Below are 18,533 nucleotides of genomic sequence, written 5' to 3'. Positions count from 1 at the left end.
ACTCTTTTTCCATAGGTGTTAGTTCTAAATGATCCTTTCTTAACACTTGTAATCTGGTATTTTAGGAGTTAGAATTGGTTGCAAAAAAGAGAACGTTACATGAGCATAGGAAGTTGTTCATGTGCTGTGTGGGGATACTCACCTGGGTAAGACCTTGCTGCCTGGTGCTGTGGGAGAGGTTGGCAACTAATGAATGTGACCATTTCTTCAATTAAAATGAAAAAGAAATTGAAGGAGTGGAGGATAATGTTCTCTGGCTGTGTGGAAAAAGCATGGCACATCCAAGTAAATGCCTGTTTTAAGAAACCTAAACATGAAGAATTCCTTAAAGTGCAGTCTGGTTGTGGGCTCTGAGCTGTCTGACAGCTGACCCAGCATTACAGTAATCGTTCTGGCCTGCTCATCTAATGAAAAAGTTGGTCTTTTTCCTTCAGCTACTGATTGCTTTTTGCAAAGGTTTAACCATTCTTTACAGGTACCATCTTTCAGCATTTTTATGGCCACTTCTCCCCTGATCTGTATTCCCTCCACCCCAGCACACTCAAAATCATATCCTGTCTGCCCTTCTAAAGAGAAGTTTTCCTCAGATGTGGGCACTTCCATCCAGCTGAAGAGAGTTCTGTGTGCTGCTCGATATTACAATAAGATTATGGATCTGTGAACTGTGCTGTGCTTGCTTGACTGTTTCAGGAGATGGAGCCTTATTTGCCTATAACTAGCCAGGCTGTGCGGTTCTGCATCTCAGGAACTACAGTGTTGTTCTGGGTGAGCATCTTTTTGAATCATTACTTTAGCACGTATCACAATTGCTGATTATCACTAATCACAACCTTGACACAAACTGGTTTTAATCGTGATATTAACACATGCTTTTATTATTGTCCTGCACGTTTCATGCTGACATGTAAAATGCGCTTCAAGTAAAAAAAAAACAAACAAAAACTATTATTAATTAGGAATTTCATTGGGCATTTTAACATCAGGGTAAGTTTTTCTCTGGCTTATGAGCTGTTAACAGACCATAGTGAGAAAAAAACTGTAGCAAAGGAAAAAAAAAAAACAAAACAAAAAAAATATTATTCACTACAATGAAGTACCTGCATAATCCTCTGTAGAAGTACCTACAGAGTGTATTTCAGGGTGGATGATATAATCTGGCTTGTCTCTTCCATCTCCATGTCTGACTTTGTATTCTTCTGCACTTTTTAATATTGGTATTGTCTGCTTTTCTTGTATTAATTAAATAATTCTGTTTAGTTTAATGTCTCAACTATGGCATAGTATTTTGCCTGTATTCTTTGCATTTCAATGTTACTGAACTCCCAGCCATAAAGAATAAAATATGAAGATTTACATCTAATTTTGTCAGCTCTTTAGCTATACTGAGCTGTGTGTTTCATGTCTCTTTTCCTTAGGTGTCTCTGATTATAGCTAGCATGATAGCAGTGATCGTTTATCGCCTCGCAGTGTATGCTGCCTTTGCCAGCCTCATGGAGAACACACAGACTCTGCAACCCATCAGTGGGTTACTGACCCCTCAGCTGGCAACTTCAGTCACAGCCTCATGCCTGAATTTTGTCATCATCATGATCCTGAATTTCTTCTATGAGAGAATAGCCATCTGGATTACTGATATGGGTAAGCAGCGCATTTGAAGACAAGCTACTCAAGGAATTGCTGAAGATAGAACTTACCTAGAGGTGCTCTGCACAGTTACTCTCCACTTGGGCATAGTGGGAGCACCAGGATGGTAGCCTGTAGCGTGCATCAGTGACTTGGTTATATCCATGGGCATGTGTGGAACATTTTCCCTGCATTTGAATAGTTATTATAAACTAGTTTCTCTTAGTATAATATTTGCATATATTAAAACTAGTCTGTGGGCACAATCGTACTTGTGAACACATTAAAAATTACCATGTGTTATATTAGTCACCAAAGTAAGATCAAACTGATTGAGAAGTATTTCAATTAAAAACATACCTCGAGGACTTCTAAAACCAGATCATAGCTTGCTCAGCCTTCTTAACAAGATAGAAGTCTCTTCCTTTAGAGGAAAAGACTGGGAGATGGGAGAGTACAGTATTTGCATTGTTCTGAGAGCTTTTTCCCATAGCAGTAGATTTACAAATTTGGAATGTCACAGATTGAAGGCAGAGATTGGGCAGGTTGCAAAGCTGGGCCTACGATGTGTCACTGTGGCTGTAGCCATTGGTAGCCTTGCTCTAGAGCTGGAGGAGCCGTTAGGCAGGTCCAGAAAGATCTATGACTTTTGTAGCAGATTTGATGCTTGACTGTTGCTTGCTTGCTGGAAATATCCTCCCCTAGAGCCCTTCTTACATATTTTATTTTGTTTGCCCTTAATGATTTAGAGGTACAAGTCCCTGCAGGTGCTTTGTAGAAAAAAACAATTGCAGAATATTCAGCTGGGGGGAGGCAGACCTGAAAGTATGAGGTGTTTGGGGTTTGTACAGCTGTCATAAAAACAGTTGGGTAATCTTTTTATGAGGTCTTACAAGTGAAATAAAAAACTGAAAAGTGTTTCTTGCAGAAAGTTAATGGGATGGTGAATTGAGTTTATTTTGATTTATCATAGACTGTCTCTTCTCTCAGAGATCTGTATTACTTATCTCGCTTGGCCAAATTAGACCGAAGAAAGAACAAGTAAAAATGCCCCTAGCAATTTCACAAAACAAACATAAAATCATCATTTTTAATCTTTATTTTTTGACGGGCATGAAATATAAGCATGAAGGCTCAGCAGTGTTATTTTGCTGCTTGCAAGTGTGGAGGATTAATTTTCAAAGTCAGCACTGCCTGTGGTTATCAGTTACAGAGGAAAAATCAGTTTGCTTTTTGGGGAGCTGCTGCCCTCTTCTGGCAGCTGCGCTAAGCCCGGGCTTAGAGGCACCCTTGTTTCCAGGGGCGGAAATGCTGCTGTCAGGAGTTCACACCCTCTGCACTCCTGAATTCCTTTAAAAGGTTAAGCCAGGTTTTGCTTTCCGGTATGGAATATAACCTGCCTCTTGGCCCTGAACGTTGTTTGTCTGACATGAACATTTGAAAATCTCACTGACAATACAAATGTTTTAATGTGCTGCAAGCAGGCAGACTGCCTCACCTGAGTGCTGCCTCCTTTGTAGTACGCCCTGCTGTAAAGTTCAAGTAAATACTCCATGTTCTTCTGCCATGCCAACTTACACCAAGCTTGGAAATGTTAGTTTACTCAGATCTGTAAAATCACTTTACCATAGGGCAGGTCAACTCAGCACATTTGCCAGGTCCTAACCAATTCGGAGGCACTTAAGTGCTTGTGGTGTACTTTGTTCTTCTTTCTCTCAGCTTGAATTGGTTGTATGTTACCATTTAACAGACATTTTACCAATGTCCTTAGGGCTTCTTGCTACCTTTAAAAATGGAAACATTATTATTATGTGATATGAAGGCAGCAAAACTTCAGCAAAGGCTTGGTGATGCTCAGCACTACCAAGATGCCTGTATCCTTCCCTGTTCTCCTGTTGAGAGCCTCATCTCTCAGAGGCAGAAGGCCCACACAGTTTCTGCTGGTTTCAGTGTTACACACATAGAGCATATTGGGAGAAACAAACTATAAGATACTTTTCTACCACAAAGAAAAAAAGATATCATGTACATAGCCAAAAGTGAAATTGTCATACCCTAGGAGTCCCTGCTAGTCACTGTGTGAGATTCATCTTGGATCTCCTAAAATAGCCCAAGATTTGGGGATGGGCAAGTGCTAGTGGATGGTACAAGGAAAGCAAAATGGAAGCCTATACAAGTTTTAAGAATTAATTTCATTTGCCTGCCTACTCAGAATGTTGACTTGTAAATTAAGGGTAGAGTGTTTGAGAATAGGAATTCCATCTGCTGAAATGTTTGTAGGTGGTTTTCTTTCTTTTTCCCCTTGGGGATGTAAGGGAATGTGCATGATGAGTGTTTATGAATCTGTATCCTTTTAAAGGGAATAAAGGGAAATAAAATTACTCTTTTCCATTTTATAGAGATACCAAGAACTCATATGGAATACGAGAACAGGCTTACTATGAAAATGTTTTTGTTCCAGTTTGTCAACTACTATTCATCCTGCTTCTATGTGGCCTTCTTCAAAGGGAAATTTGTTGGTTATCCAGGTGCCTACACATATATGTTTAATCGCTGGCGAAATGAGGAGGTAGGACTTTCTTGTTTAAAGTGGTTTGAATAATAATAAACTCTTTATCCCCTCCAGTTATAAAATACCAGTTTCTTGTTTGACTTGGAGTAATCTGGACCTCCCTTGGCCATCTTGATGCTGTTGGAGAGGCATCCCTGGCAGTGTTCAAGGCCAGGCTGGACAGGGCTTGGAGCAACCTTGTCTACTGGAAGATGTCCATGCCAGTGGTAAGGGGTTGGGATGAGATGATCTTTAAGGTCCCTTCCAACCCAAACCATTCAGGCATTCCAAGGACTCTTCCTGCTGTTGCTTATCAGGGAAACGCCAGCAGTGAAATTTGTGGTTGTCAGACATAAGGGTGAAAAATCAAAATGTTTTCCATGGCCCAAGTTCTGAAATTGTAGTGTGTCTTGCCATAGGTCTTAGGTTAAAGGAATTTACTATAATTGGATATAGATTATAGATTTCTACCTCTTAAGGGATCATTACAAGGTGGCAGTCCTGACCTGGCTTAATTTAAAGACTTTAAAGTAAATTCCTTTCAGGCATCCCTGTTTTGCACTGCTCCTTATTCACTGACCTTCACTGGGAAGTATGACAAGGCATGCTGCAGACCACCAGGCAAAGCTCCCATTAGCTTCCATTGCTATCACATTGTATCCAGGCTAAAACAACCCCTGATTGTTGTGGATGAAGTGCTCATCAGCCCAAGCCTTATCCTTCATCCCAAGTTTCAAAAAAGCATCAAGTCCTTAAAAAGTTCCAATCTCAGTGGGAGCCAAATGAGTTTTATCATCCCTAAGACAGCATCATCCTAAGACATGTGCTATCCCTGGAAGGGGGGATTACTCTTCTTTAAATGCTCATTATAGAATCTGGGAAGCATGGAATAGTTTGGGTTGGAAAGGACTTGAATGCTCACCCAGTTCCAGCCCCCTGCCACAGGCAGGGACACCTTCCGCTAGACCAGGTTGTTCCAAGCCCCATCCAACCTGGCCCTGAACACTGCCAGGGATGGGGCAGCCACAGCTTCTCTGGGCAACCTGTGCCAGTGCCTCAGCACCCTCACAGGGAAGAATTTCTTACTTATACCTAAGCTAAATCTCCCCTGTTTAAGTTCAAGCCCATTGCCTCTTCTCCTGTCACTACAGTCCCTCATGAAGAGTCTCTCTCTGGCATACTCGTAGGCCCCCATCAGATAGTAGTATATTTTCAGATATGTTCTTGTTTTATCAAGCACATTGAGCACTGAAAGCCTTCTGTAACAGTCTTCCTGGAAGGGTATCCTTGCTTGCAGCCTAGGTGAAAATGAAGTGTTGTCCTAACAAGTTTTAAGAACTCTTGTACTTGTCTGTCTTTAATTTCTACCTTAGCAGGTTAGGGTTTATCTGGGTTATGTCTGTTATTCATGTCCATTAACCCTCAATTTATCTCTGCCAGTGCGATCCTGCAGGCTGCTTGATAGAATTGACAACACAGCTCACCATAGTCATGGCTGGCAAACAGATCTGGGGAAATATTCAAGAGGCCATTGTACCGTAAGTTCCCTCTTACACTGAGATGCTCTTGTTGTAGACAGGAAATTCTTGGAAGGAATGATAACAAGTATTGCCATATGAAGAAGCTAAGATAAATTCTTTCAAGACAAGTAGACTTATTTCATAGAGGCTTTTGAGCTCTTTTTTTGTGAAAGCCGTGCTTGTAAAAGCATGTTGCAACAAGGAGCTCGCTTAGAGAAAGGGATACTTAATCTGCTTCTCTCATTATTAACCTCTTATCTGCATTTGCAGCTGGATTTGTAACTGGTGGGGGCGCCGGAAAGCTAGAAATAATCCAGAAAATTTATACAGTCGCTGGGAGCAAGACCATGATTTGCAGACATTTGGAGCCTTAGGCCTGTTCTATGAATATCTAGAAATGGGTAAGTTTAAAAATACACATTTAGAATTGAGGACAAGACACTTTGTACTGACACTGTAAAAAACAAAAGCTTCTCAAGTCATTGTTCTGTGTTGATGCCACCACTTTCATCTGGTAAACAGCAGATGATTAACTGCTGGGAATCGTTAAATAGGTCAGCCCAATGAAAAAAAAAAAACTAAACAAACAAGCTGCCTTTGCATCTTAGACTGGAGGGGATTTCACAGAAGTGCTACAAAAACTATGTTACCCTCATTTGGATGGGGAACGTCATTCTCAGTGCAGCCAGCTGTCTCGCTGTATGTTCTTGTTCCCTAGCATATTCTCAGCTGATGTCAGTGCAAGTTGTAAATATGGGCTGAGTGCCAAATATTCTGTAGGGATGGGCACCACAAACAGGAGGTCTGCAAACTGGACCAGAGAGACTCCATTTAGTTTTTGTGCTGATCAGTGCTTCCATACAGTGAGCAGCCCAGCAGAGGGAGCTTGGGTAGCACAATAGACTTTTCCAAAGGTAATGTGAGCAGGTCAATGTATGAAATTAGTCTACAAAACCTGAGAAACTAAAACAAGTACTGAAGGCAAACTAAATGTGAAGTACACTAGAAATATATATATAGAGAGAATATTTATTATAAGGACAAAATTTGTTAAAAAGCAGATCTTTATACTGTTTTGCTTCTACAGAAACAGTCAAGTGTTCTAGATTGTCTAGAGATGTGTAGCTTTATTGTCATTTCCTACACTTTGTGATATATCATACAGGGCCCTGATCTTGTGAAACTAATATACTCAGAATAATCACTGCTGTCAGCCATGCCTGTAATAGATGTCCTTGCTCTTCCTTAGGCAAAGCTGAACCACTAAGCTCCAGCATTGCCCTGGAGCTGCTAAGTGAGTAGGGATTTCGTTTCTTGTCCAAGATGAAGAACTCGTCACTGAAAGCATGGAGGAGCTGATGGCTGGTGCATGGGAATTTATTTTTATCCACTGCCTAAACCAGACAAGATGTTCTGTTTCCTGTCTTTAAGACATTGTGGCAGTATTGGCTCTGCACTGAGGATTGTCACATTCTGTACCAAGAGACATTTCATTTTGGTATTGACTGAAGGGATTGTTTGTGTATTTTATTTGCAATTCTTAAACTAACATTAAAACTCCATAGTGGAACTGTTACATTCAGATTTAGTATCATTTAGACTAAACCAGTAGCTGTAAGTGGAGGTAAGGTTGTGATTTTTCCTCTTTTCATGTAAGAGTGTAGCTGACAAGTAAAAGGATAATAGGCTTGCTCTGTACGAACTGCAGGAAAGGAAAATCAGCTTGGTTTTGTTCCTTTCATAATTCAGAAATGTGATGGAAGAGTATGTTCCAATTCCCCTACAGCTACATTCCATTCAGGAGATAATTTTGGCACCATGAAAGAACTGCTGGCAGTACTATTTGAGAGGACCCAGACGCCCCATTCCCTTGGGTGCTGCTGATTGGCAGCCCTGAGGGAGAGACTAGACAAGTCTCAGGGCTGGGGCAGGTTGTCACTTGGCTTCAGGCAGGGCTGGAGATGACTTCTTGCTTGTCTGCAAGTGGCAACTTGCATGTTTCATTGTCACCCAGAAGGTACTTCTGTAGGGGCAGATTTTGGCACTTTTCTTTTCTACCTTGCAGTCATTCAGTTTGGATTCATTACCCTCTTCGTGGCGTCTTTTCCCCTGGCTCCCCTCCTTGCTCTGATGAATAATATCCTGGAAATTCGAGTAGACTCCTGGAAATTAACCACCCAGTATAGGAGACCTGTGGCTGCAAAAGCACATAGCATAGGAGTTTGGCAAGAAATCCTGAATGGAATGGCCATTTTGTCTGTCGTCACTAATGTAAGTACATTAACTGTGCTGCATCAACTTTTATTCTTCCATGTACTCACAATTTGCAGATTTAAAAATCAGCTGATGCTTTTTTCTCCTTCATCATCAGTATTGACCTCATCACATATTGCCTCATTTGGGTGGTTTGGCTTTCCTGTTGATTACACAATCCACACTTCATTGGACTGTAATCTTTCACTCACTTGGCTGTATTTTCCAGCATTTTGGAATGGCATAAGCCAGTCTGAAGCCTAGTCTGGTGAATCACACTGATTGCCCCGAGGGGACAGGAGAGGTGGATTAATTTTGTCAGCCTGATGATATTGTCTTGTCATACCCGTTTGTGGGAATTCTGCTCATTCAGCTGCTTCCTGATGCCTCTGTGGGGCCAGTGGCTCAGAGTACTTATTACAAACTGGAAACTAAATGCTGTGCTAATATTTCATCTTAAATATAATGGAAGGCAGACTACCGAGCACAAGAGTTGCCATTTTCTAGTGTGAAATATTAAGTAGTATCAGATCTGCAAGTGTCTTGGGCAACAAATCCACTTGTAGGTATTGCCTGAGTAGTAAGGTACCTAAGCATCTGAAGTATCTCCAGTTCCCAGGCAAAATGTGCTGGGAGCCATTGTTTAGTTTTCAGATACAGCTGGAGAAAGTGGCTCCCTCCTTTTCCCTCCAGTGATCGCACACTGAATTCAAGTTCATCATTTCTCACAAGAATTGAAAACCGTATCTGTTATCACAGGTAGAAGACAGTTTGGTTTGAGGGGATATTTGAGATTTGGTGAGTCTTGTAAGGACTGTTCCCGTATTTTTTGTTCACTGAATGTTGGTCCTTGCAGGGGAGGCTGCAGTCAGTATCTTTACCAAGCTATGCTGCTTACCCTTGCTTTAAGAGATTCTGTGTTACACCAAGTCACAGTGCCAAAACCTTCACAAGGTTTGTGGGCCACTTCCTTAATTCCTTTTCCAAATTTCTTTTTCAGGCTTTTATTGTTGCATTCACATCAGATATGATTCCTCGTTTAGTTTACTACTATGCCTATTCTGAAAACGAAGACTCGCCAATGTCTGGATACATAAATAATAGCTTGTCAGTTTTTCAAATCTCAGATTTTCCTGACAGAAATAAGCCTAAAGTGAATCGAGAAGACTTTGTCATATGCAGGTTGGTATAATAACAGATGCTTTCTTAGTATGTGTATAATACAGTATGTGTATATTATATATATAATTCTTAGTATGTGTAGAATACAGCATAAAAAGTCAATGCGGGTCTAAGCAGTCCACTAGAAATTAAATGATGGCATTCTCATAATTCGAAGGTGTGAGAAGTAATGTTTAAACTATTAACAGAGCAGTGCCTGAGATGGTATGAGATCAAAAAATCACCTTTTTGCTGTTTCGACAGTCTCACTGCTAATCTTTTTGCTTGTTTTGGGGTGTTTTTACTTAATTAAACTATTGATTTTTGAATGATAGAGGAGTTTGATGTCCTTAAGGCTGCAAACGTCAGCCTGTGTTTTCAAAGGTTTTTAGGCTGCAATGCCTAGCTGGACGAGGAAGTATCATTAAGGGAATGTTTGGATTCTAAAGCTGAAAATGAGACATAGTATTTGAAGTCAGTCATTACTGTACTAGGTACCACCAAGGATCTGGGTCATTCTGCTTTCAAATAAAATAACCTTTCTTGCTGGAAGAAGCATTGGAAGCTCCATGGTAAAAGAAAAATATTGATTTGATGAAAATGAAAAAGCCCCAAATAAGTGAACATACAAAAAAACCCAGCACTTTAAGGAGAAACTACATTTGTATAATGTTTTAGCTTTACCACCTCAGGAGTGTTAACACCTTCATACATGTGAGTGCAGAACACCTACTCAAGATTGTCCTTCCATTAAACTCTGCATCTGCCCAGCCTATAATCTGACAACGTCTGTGACATTTACTCAAAACCTGTCTGTCACTCTGTGATCCATTCCATCCCTCTATCCTGTATTAGCTGATGACTGCCTGAAAAAAGTGACCTATGTACGAAACTTCACTTCTCACACATTCTCATCTCTGCTCCGCTGCAGTGTACATGAGGGTGTTTAAACAAACATCACATAGAAACAAATCAAGGCGCAACCTTTTTCTGCCAAAGGAAACAGAGCATTTAAAACAAGGTGAAAAGGTTCCATAAGCGACAGCTGTTATTTGCCTGTCAGTGTCGCTGAGCTTGTAGTCTGTCTCAGACTGACTGTGACATTTCAACTCTGCATGTCTTTTTATTCAACAGGTACAGAGACTATCGATACCCTCCAGATCATGAGAGGAAATATTTACACACTATGCAGTTCTGGCACATTCTTGCTGCAAAACTGGCCTTTATAATTATTATGGAGGTATGTTCCCTAGAAAATTTTCCTGCTGAAATTGGTACTGTAGCTAGTTATTAATAACACCAAAAATAGAACTGCTGAGTATCAAATAGTTTCTTTCCTAAGTAATACCAGACTAAAAAAGGTCTTTATGCAGATGGAAAAGACAGGAACCACCTGTACTAGCATTTTTTTTCCTCCTGGTTTCACTGAAGAGCTGGACGGGAGATGGCCATACCCAAAATCCGGAAAGCATTTTGCTGTGATATATATTGGCTAAAAATAGTTAAATCCATAATTTGCTTAATTGTCACTTCAGTATTAGGCCACTGTCTTGCAAGTTTGCAGGGGAAAGGGAGTTGTTAAAGTCTCTTCTTCAGCACACCTCAGATATACATTATGAAATGTATTCTGTTTGTGAGCAAAAAAAAAAAGCTCTCTTTAGTGTTAGATGAAACACTAGGTCATTTGGTAATGAGTTGCTACATTTCTCTTGGTTTCTTTCTCTTTTTTTTCCAGCATGTTGTATTCATCGTCAAATTCTTTGTAGCATGGATGATTCCTGATGTCCCTGCGGACGTGAAAGCCAAAATAAAACGTGAAAAATATTTAACACAGAAAATCCTGCATGAGTATGAACTTGAAAAACTGAAGGAGAGACTGTGTCAGGGTGATAAACGAGCCACAGAAAAAGAGTTCATTGCCACAGAAGGGAGAATGGAGTTATCCAGAGCCATGTAGTTGAAAAAACAGCTTTTTGGGATTTAGCTCGTTTCAGCTTTTTTTTTCATCTGTGATTTGCTCAGTACACATCATGTTGATGTGTTTCAACGAAGGTTTCAGCCCTTTGCTTTCAGTCCAAAGATTTTAGACTTTGCTCTAAAAGTCTCACTGAGCATTCTATGTTTAGGAAATCTACTTAACTGTATGATTTCAGCACTGTTTTTTATTTAGCCATCACTTTGAATAAGAAGTGTAATTTTGTCATCCTCGACTTTGGATTATCCAATATAGAGAATATTACCCTCGGGCTCATAGGGCAGGGTAATGTCATGACCACCAAGCCTCCCCCCTTGTTGCTCAGTGCAAAATTCCAGGATGATACAGAAGTATTCCAGCTGAACAAAAACGCTTATCATAGAGGACTCCTGCTGTGGAAAATGCTGACAAGTAGTATTTTTATGGCATGAGCTCCTAAACAGGAGAACACTCCAGATGAAAGGGGTAGGGTTGGGGGCTTTTTTTTTAATCCACTATGTCATAGAAAATGTATGTTTGAAACTTTGAACTTCTATTCGCTTTTTAGAAGGAATTGATATTTTAAAATATATTGGCTTAATTCTACTTGGAATTACTTAAAGGCACAAAATTCAGTCAATTAGTACTAATGAAGGAAAAAAAAAAGTCATTTATTTTCATAAAGATACCACCTGCCAAAGAGTTTGCTCTTTAGTGCAGATATTGACAAATCATCTAATTACAGTATTTTTTGAGAATATGCATACAATTCAGACAAGTGTAACTAATTTATTTCTCCATCTCAAAAACTGCCATTGAAAGATGATGTTTGACATGAATTTTTGCCAAGACTGCTCCTTTGTTTGTGTTATTGTGCTCAAGCTGTGTGTCTGTACTCAATGCATACTGCAGAGTGTGATAGTGCAGTCAGTGATGAGGAGCTGGACTGCCACACTCATGGATCTAAGCTGGATGGTTTATCCATGGATCTGTAGTCAAAAGTTTTTTGAGCATGCCAAATAATCTCTGTTTGGGTTTTATTGTTCTTATGCATAGGAGCCTGGGGTTTGGACATTTGTTTTATTTCTGTTTAATCTTTAAGAAGGATTTTGTTTTTCTATTTTGTCATAAAGCTTTTCTCCAGAGTTGTCAAGTTTATAAATATATAATAACTACTTGTGCAGAGTAGCTACCAGCTGCTTCTGAATGTGCCCTCATGTTCTCATTCGAAGCAGTTAGGCATTTTTATGAGTTTGCTGGGTATTTGAAACATATCAGTGCTTCCATGTTTAGTGCCTTGTTTGTTTGCATTTGGCAGAAGATGTGAAAATGCTCACTATGGGGAAATGCCTGTTTCCAATGTGCGTGCTTGCAGGCATCGTGATACTGTGAACCTGCACCCAGAGCTGTGCAGTGTTAGCCAAACCATGCTTACTTTGGCACGCTTCTGCATTAGTGCTGTTGGAGCTGCTCACAGAGAGCAATTGATACCATGACTGTTTCAGTGAAGTAGCACCAGATTTGAGTTCTCTCATGCCGAAGTGCTCTAACTAGAGAGATGAGAAATTTCACCATGTTTGCACTTAGGAAGTTCCTTGCAGATATACACAAAAATAATCCAGATTGGTATTCCATATCAGCCAAATGATGCACTGTGTAGTAGATCCACAACTTAAGGTTTATGTATTCTGTTTTAGCAAGACCTAGCCTACATCATGGGATGCTTGGCTAATAACCTTAATGTTGTAACATAGTTTTAAATCCATGTCTCTATGGAACTGCCATTATTAGCTAAATTTTTTTAAGTGCCTACCTCAAACATAGAATCATAGAATTATATAATTATAGAATAGTTTGGGCTGGAAAGAACCTTAAAGCTCATCCAGTTCCAACCCTCTGCCATGGGCAGGGACACCTTCCACTAGACCAGGTTTCTCCAAGCCCTGTCCAACCTGGCCTTGAACACTGCCAGGGATGGGGCAGCCACAGCTTCTCTGGGCAACCTGTGCCAGGGCCTCACCACCCTCACAGGGAAGAACTTCTCTTTAGATATAGAAAATAGTTAGATATTTTCTTTAGATATAAGTCTAACCCAAATCTCCCCTGTTTAAGTTTAAACTCATTACTCCTTGCCCTATCACTACAGACCCTGAAGAATAGCCCCTCTCTGGTATCACTGTAAGTCCCCTTCAGATACTGGAAGGCTGCTCTGAGATTTCTACACAGTTTCTCTTCTCCAGGATGAACAGCCCAAATTTTCTTAGCCTGGTTTGGCTGCCAGTCAGGGAGTTGAGGAAGATGTACATTTCTTATTTACTGTAAGTTCATCAACTTTGTTCTATAAGTTTGCTTGAAAAACCAGAGCGTTGGCCATTTGTGTTCATGCTGAACTGACTGTGCTCAAGAGTATTCAGATGTATTTGAAATAATGGATGTATTGGAGGAATGCATGTATAAATAAATTAGCTCTGCTGCTTAATGTGTAAGCCAAAGAAGAGTATCAGTCGCCATAATTATGGACACCACACCACAATTAACACAATGGAGGCACTTTGCTGCTCTTTGCACATATACTGTTAACTGCTTAATTTAGAGTTCACAGTTCTGTTACTGGTGGCAATGCCAACAGTTGATTCAGATGGTAAGGTGAGGAGATGCAAAATGATATTTCTATGCAAAATGTACAGTCTGATTGAAGCTAAAAACAGATTTGAAAATTCAGTATGAGATGCACTATTCCTGCTTAGGAAAAATTAGTTTTCAGGTGCCATAATCAAGTATCCGATATACCACACTTGAGAAGACGGTAGCAAACTAGATGTATTGTGAATGAATAATGCTGATTAAAAACAAGATGGAAAACAAAAACAAAAAAAAAAGGAAAACAAATAAATGCCTTAGTTCAGGATACAGCATTGATATGCAGAAGCCCCGTGTGCAGACCTGAGTTGAACTGATGTTTTGACCCTCACTTTGTGCTTTTCCCAGCTTAGTTTTTGAGATCGCTTCCTGTTGAATGCTATACAAACAGATGTTTTGTCTATCTTGTATCCATACAATGGAAAGTGGAAAAAATCTGGAATCAGTTTATTCAAATGAGAAAGATGCCTATCTTATCAATGTATCCTTACACTTCATAGTATTACTTTTTCATATATAGGAACTGTTCAGAAAAGAATCTGTTGTCATCTTAAGACCTGAGGTCACATAACGAATTAAGTCTTAGTACCTCTTGACATAATTGTTTGCCTTTACTTGTCATTGAGCAGTATTTTGACAAAAGGTTATTAATATGATTAGGATTATAATGGTTCAGAGACATTTCCTGAAGTGCTCTTGGAAAGTCAGAAAAATAGGGAAAATGGACTGGTCAGATGAGGGACATGTTGGGGTAGGGGTTCCTACTGTTGAACAGTAGGGGTTCCTACTGTTGGAACAACTGATTTAGTTGTGTTTAATACAAGTATCTAAAAGTGTCCTTTAACCAAAGTGAAGATAGTTCTGTTTTGGAACTACTGTCATTTAAGCAACAGTAGGTTGCTTCATTAGAATTAGTTTGCACTCGAAAGGCCGATTTGCTATGCAATCAGGGATTGTATAGTTTTTTTCCACTTAAAATTTAGTATTTTTACCTTGAAAAAGCTTAGTGTGGTATGTTCTAAGCAAATGACTGCAAAATAGTGCTACTATAAGACACTAGACTGTTGGCTTTTTTTTCTAGAAGATTTTGTTATTATGCTTTTACTTTTTTATATAATATTATGGGCTTGAGACAACAGAACTGAGTGAAAATAGATGGACTTCCCTACTGTTCTATGTGTAATGCTTGTTTTGACTTGTACTGTAGTGTAATCTGAGTGGTATTTTTGTCTGCTGAATATATTGCTGATATGTATGATGTACTAATGTTGGAATAAATTTTTTAAACATTGCATTCAGCTAACTTCTGTAAATTTGTTATCTAAACCTCGCAAATAAAGCAGTGCTTATTCTTAATGTGCTGTCAGACTGGTTTTGAATATTCCAAGGTTGCAGAGTCCTATACAGTATGTTAAAAGTTAAATACCCAGTGACCATCATGGGGAAAAGTATATTCATACAGATTTCTGCAACTCATTGCAGGGTATCTGGATGCTGAATATCGATTTCCTGCAATTTTAACTTCACAGCTTTCTTACTCAGATTACTGAAGAAAGCCTCCATCTGACTGCCACCTTCCACTTGATAATCCCATTGTGTAGCAGTCTTTTCTGTCTTCCTCCATTTTCCTAAGGATGAATTACCAGGGAAAACCTGTACTAAATTCTGCATATATCATAGTCAATGCCCATAGACTGAGAGGGCTTGGGTCTGTGGTAGCCTATGAGTGAATTGAGCTTTCCAAATACCTTATATGAGAAGACAGTTCAGGGGTTCAGACTTGGCTCTTTAATCATCCTCTAGATGCAGTACAAGCAGTCCATGAAGACACATTCATTTTCAGCCAAGCTGCCTTTCCCTTCCTTCTCTGGGTACTCTTTTTACTCTTGCAATGCCAGGACCTGAGGTGACTTCTCAAGTTCTCAGTCACACATGCAGTTTTCACACACAGAGCAAGTCCTTTATCTACATGCACTTAAACAGCTTTGAGCTCATACACTGGAAAATCTGGCAGAGCTGAACCTTTCCCAAGGGACTGGTAGAATCTTACTGTTCAGAGATACCTTTGCACCTTTCTTAAAACTCATTTCTGGCACCAGTATAGGGCTTTGGATTAAATCACAGAGAATCTGGATTTGAATTTGTGACTTGATCTAAATAGGCAGCAGCAGCAGGTTACCTCTCCTGTTAATCACCTTATCAGATCTTCTCTGGGAATGGGATCACCTACCAGACTTGATAAGGCATTTCCTTTGTAACTTTGAAATGATAAATTAAGAGAGATGCAATAGCAGTGATTAACAGAAAGAAATTTGTGAGATGAATAACAATCTTGTCTATTTAAAAAAAAAAGATGACCAAAACAAGCAAGGTACGAGTATGTACTATACTGCTATCACTGTGCTGCTTACTGAAGTGGGATGGGTTACTTAGGTATCAAAAGGAAAAACAGAGTATTAAAGACAGAAGAGAGACAAAGGCAGGGGCTGTTGCTATGTGGGGTATATGTCATCAAAGTCCTAAAAGTCTTCAGGTCCATTCAGGCTTTGCTCTTAGAGGTTAAACTTTGCCTCCATTGTGGCTTGAGGCAAATGGGTGGTGAAGTTCAATTGGGAATACAATTTAATCCAAAGATAATTATATTTTATAATAAAGAGTAGCATGGCAATGAGTGAGAACATACCTGGCTTTCCCCATGATCAGAAATCTTAATCATAGATTCATTAAATGGTTTGGGTTGGAGTGGGATTTCAGTTCCAACTCCATTGCCACAGGCAGGTACACCTTCCACTAGGCCAAGTTACTCAAAGCCCCATCCAAACTGGCCTTGAACACTTCCAGATGGGGCAGTCACAATCCTCTCATTTATCTGGTGCAGTATTTGAAGAGGTGCACCAAATTTTTTGGTGGCTGAACTTTTTGCATCAGAAAAATGGGTGCAGCATCTGATTTGCTTGGTGTCTTCATCTATCCAGATTAAAGGGTCTTTCTAAAAATGAGTCTGTGTTTATTCTATGCAAAATGTGGTAGGGAGCCCTGAATAGAAGAAATATATTGAACATGTGCATCTCAATCAAACTGCTGTAAAATACAGAAGTAGAAAAAATATGTAACCTACTCATGAGTGGATCAGTGGAAAAGAAGGGTGAGATGTGGAAGAAATTATATTCCAGCATCTGAAGCTTGCATGTTTCATATCTGCTTCAGATGTGTGGGCTCTGCAACAAATAAAATCTCATCTAACGTTCCTCAAAATGTTCAATATTAAAACTAATGTTTCTGAAAGTAGTGTCTTAAACACAGCACTGAAAATATCCTGAGGTCAGCACTAATGTACCAATGGCAGCTCCTGCAGTCTGAGAGCCCAGTCTGTAGGAGATTTAGACTGATGAGTGGCTGAAAAGCAAAGGGGATGGGGTTGGATTTCCCAACGTCTGGTGCAGTAAAGAGATTGTACCAAGAGGAGGCAAAGATAGCCCTCACAAAGGACTCATTTAGACATTAAAATCATTCCTTCCCTAAACAGATGGGAAGATGTAAAGGGGAAAAAAATCATGATCATTACACTATGGATGACATCAAAATTATTTCCAGTATATTTTAATCACTTTGTAACCTCTTTAAGGCACAGCTACTATCTCTCATCTGTCTTCCCGCATGCTCTGGGTGGTCACAACAGCTCTGCGGCATAGTCTGGTCGTACTAAAAAAAGAATAGCTAAATTAAATCTGCTTTTAAACCATCAGTTGTCTCTACCCAACACTTACATCATTCAGATGCAGCTCAGGAAGGGTTTTTTTAATGTAAATATGCATAGCGAGAAATCTGCTGGGAGATGAGTAGGATGTGAAGTTCAGCAGCCATATCAATTTTTGGAAGGCACATATGCACATTCCCCTGCAATAATTAGTGACTATGCTTTCTCAGTCAGAAATGAGTCAGTCTGCAACATTTAGTAAGGGTATGGTTCTTTTTAATTCTTTTTTCAGCTCCTCAACAAACCAGAGCTGTTAGCTAGTCAGAAATACATTTGTATTTAAATTAGACTGGCCTACCTTTGTCCTTCGGTGTTCTAAACATCCAGTGCTATTCAACATTTCAGTTTTGGTACTGAAAAGTGTAAGGGGCATCATAACTTCTTCTGGAGTCAAGAAGCATTAACTAAACGAGTCTTTTGGTGATGTTGTCTCTTCTTTACCACAGTAGGTTTGAAATGCTTGATGCTGCTGGTATATCTGAACCATACCATCCTTGGCAATGAAAAGCCATGGTAGAAAAGTTCTGTGTCCCATGCCCCCTAGTTTCACACATCTCTGCTGATGGCTTTCAATAATCTGGGCTAGTGCTTGGTACAATGTAGTAGGAAGCCAATGTTCAAGAACCATGTGCTGCATTTTTGCTGGCTCTTCTAATAGGTTTTCAAAAAGGAATAAAAGTACTCCAGACAGAAGGTTTGTCAAGGAAAAACTGATAGGAGGGATGGATTCCCTGCCATCTTACAACCTCATCACAACAGCTTTGCTATCAGATTCTCTTGAATAAACATTTCTGTTGGCATTGCCCATTACTAGAGTGTCAGCAAACAGTATTGCTACAGTTAAACCTATTTTCTGGTTGTGGCATCTATCTTCAGATAAAATAGCTGGCTCCAGCTATACTGATGGAAACTACTATTATTTTCAGATGTGGCCAAGGTTTCAATGTTTGTGGAACAAAGATCCAGGTCAAAGACCAACAAACCAGCTGAAACAGGTGTGCCTAGAGATTTCTGTAGAGCTCACCATGCAATGGCAAGCTATTAATTTGAAGATGTCTAGACTCCACATTGCTC

At 39.7% G+C, this 18,533-nt stretch overlaps 1 protein-coding gene across 2 annotated transcripts in view; it reads left to right on the top strand.

Annotated features, from left to right (window-relative positions):
• ANO5 (anoctamin 5) overlaps positions 1-15,058 on the top strand; it is a 64,878-nt gene extending 49,820 nt beyond the window's left edge. Inside the window, exons 13-21 of one of the 2 annotated variants that reach the window (XM_031050324.2) lie at positions 691-765; positions 1,416-1,638; positions 4,023-4,192; positions 5,615-5,712; positions 5,965-6,095; positions 7,760-7,965; positions 8,948-9,129; positions 10,243-10,348; positions 10,844-15,058. In XM_031050324.2, coding sequence (XP_030906184.2) covers positions 691-765; positions 1,416-1,638; positions 4,023-4,192; positions 5,615-5,712; positions 5,965-6,095; positions 7,760-7,965; positions 8,948-9,129; positions 10,243-10,348; positions 10,844-11,065 — 1,413 coding nt within the window. In that variant the 3' untranslated portion in view covers positions 11,066-15,058. The remainder of the gene's footprint in view (positions 1-690; positions 766-1,415; positions 1,639-4,022; positions 4,193-5,614; positions 5,713-5,964; positions 6,096-7,759; positions 7,966-8,947; positions 9,130-10,242; positions 10,349-10,843) is intronic. The other variant, XM_031050325.2, reaches the window with a different exon arrangement.
• Positions 15,059-18,533: the final 3,475 nt, after the last annotated feature.

Source organism: Melopsittacus undulatus, chromosome 8 (assembly GCF_012275295.1).
Source record: "Melopsittacus undulatus isolate bMelUnd1 chromosome 8, bMelUnd1.mat.Z, whole genome shotgun sequence".
Taxonomy (NCBI): Eukaryota; Metazoa; Chordata; class Aves; order Psittaciformes; family Psittaculidae; genus Melopsittacus; species Melopsittacus undulatus.
Note: the sequence above shows the minus strand (reverse complement) of the source record. Positions and strands in the feature narration are given on the sequence as shown.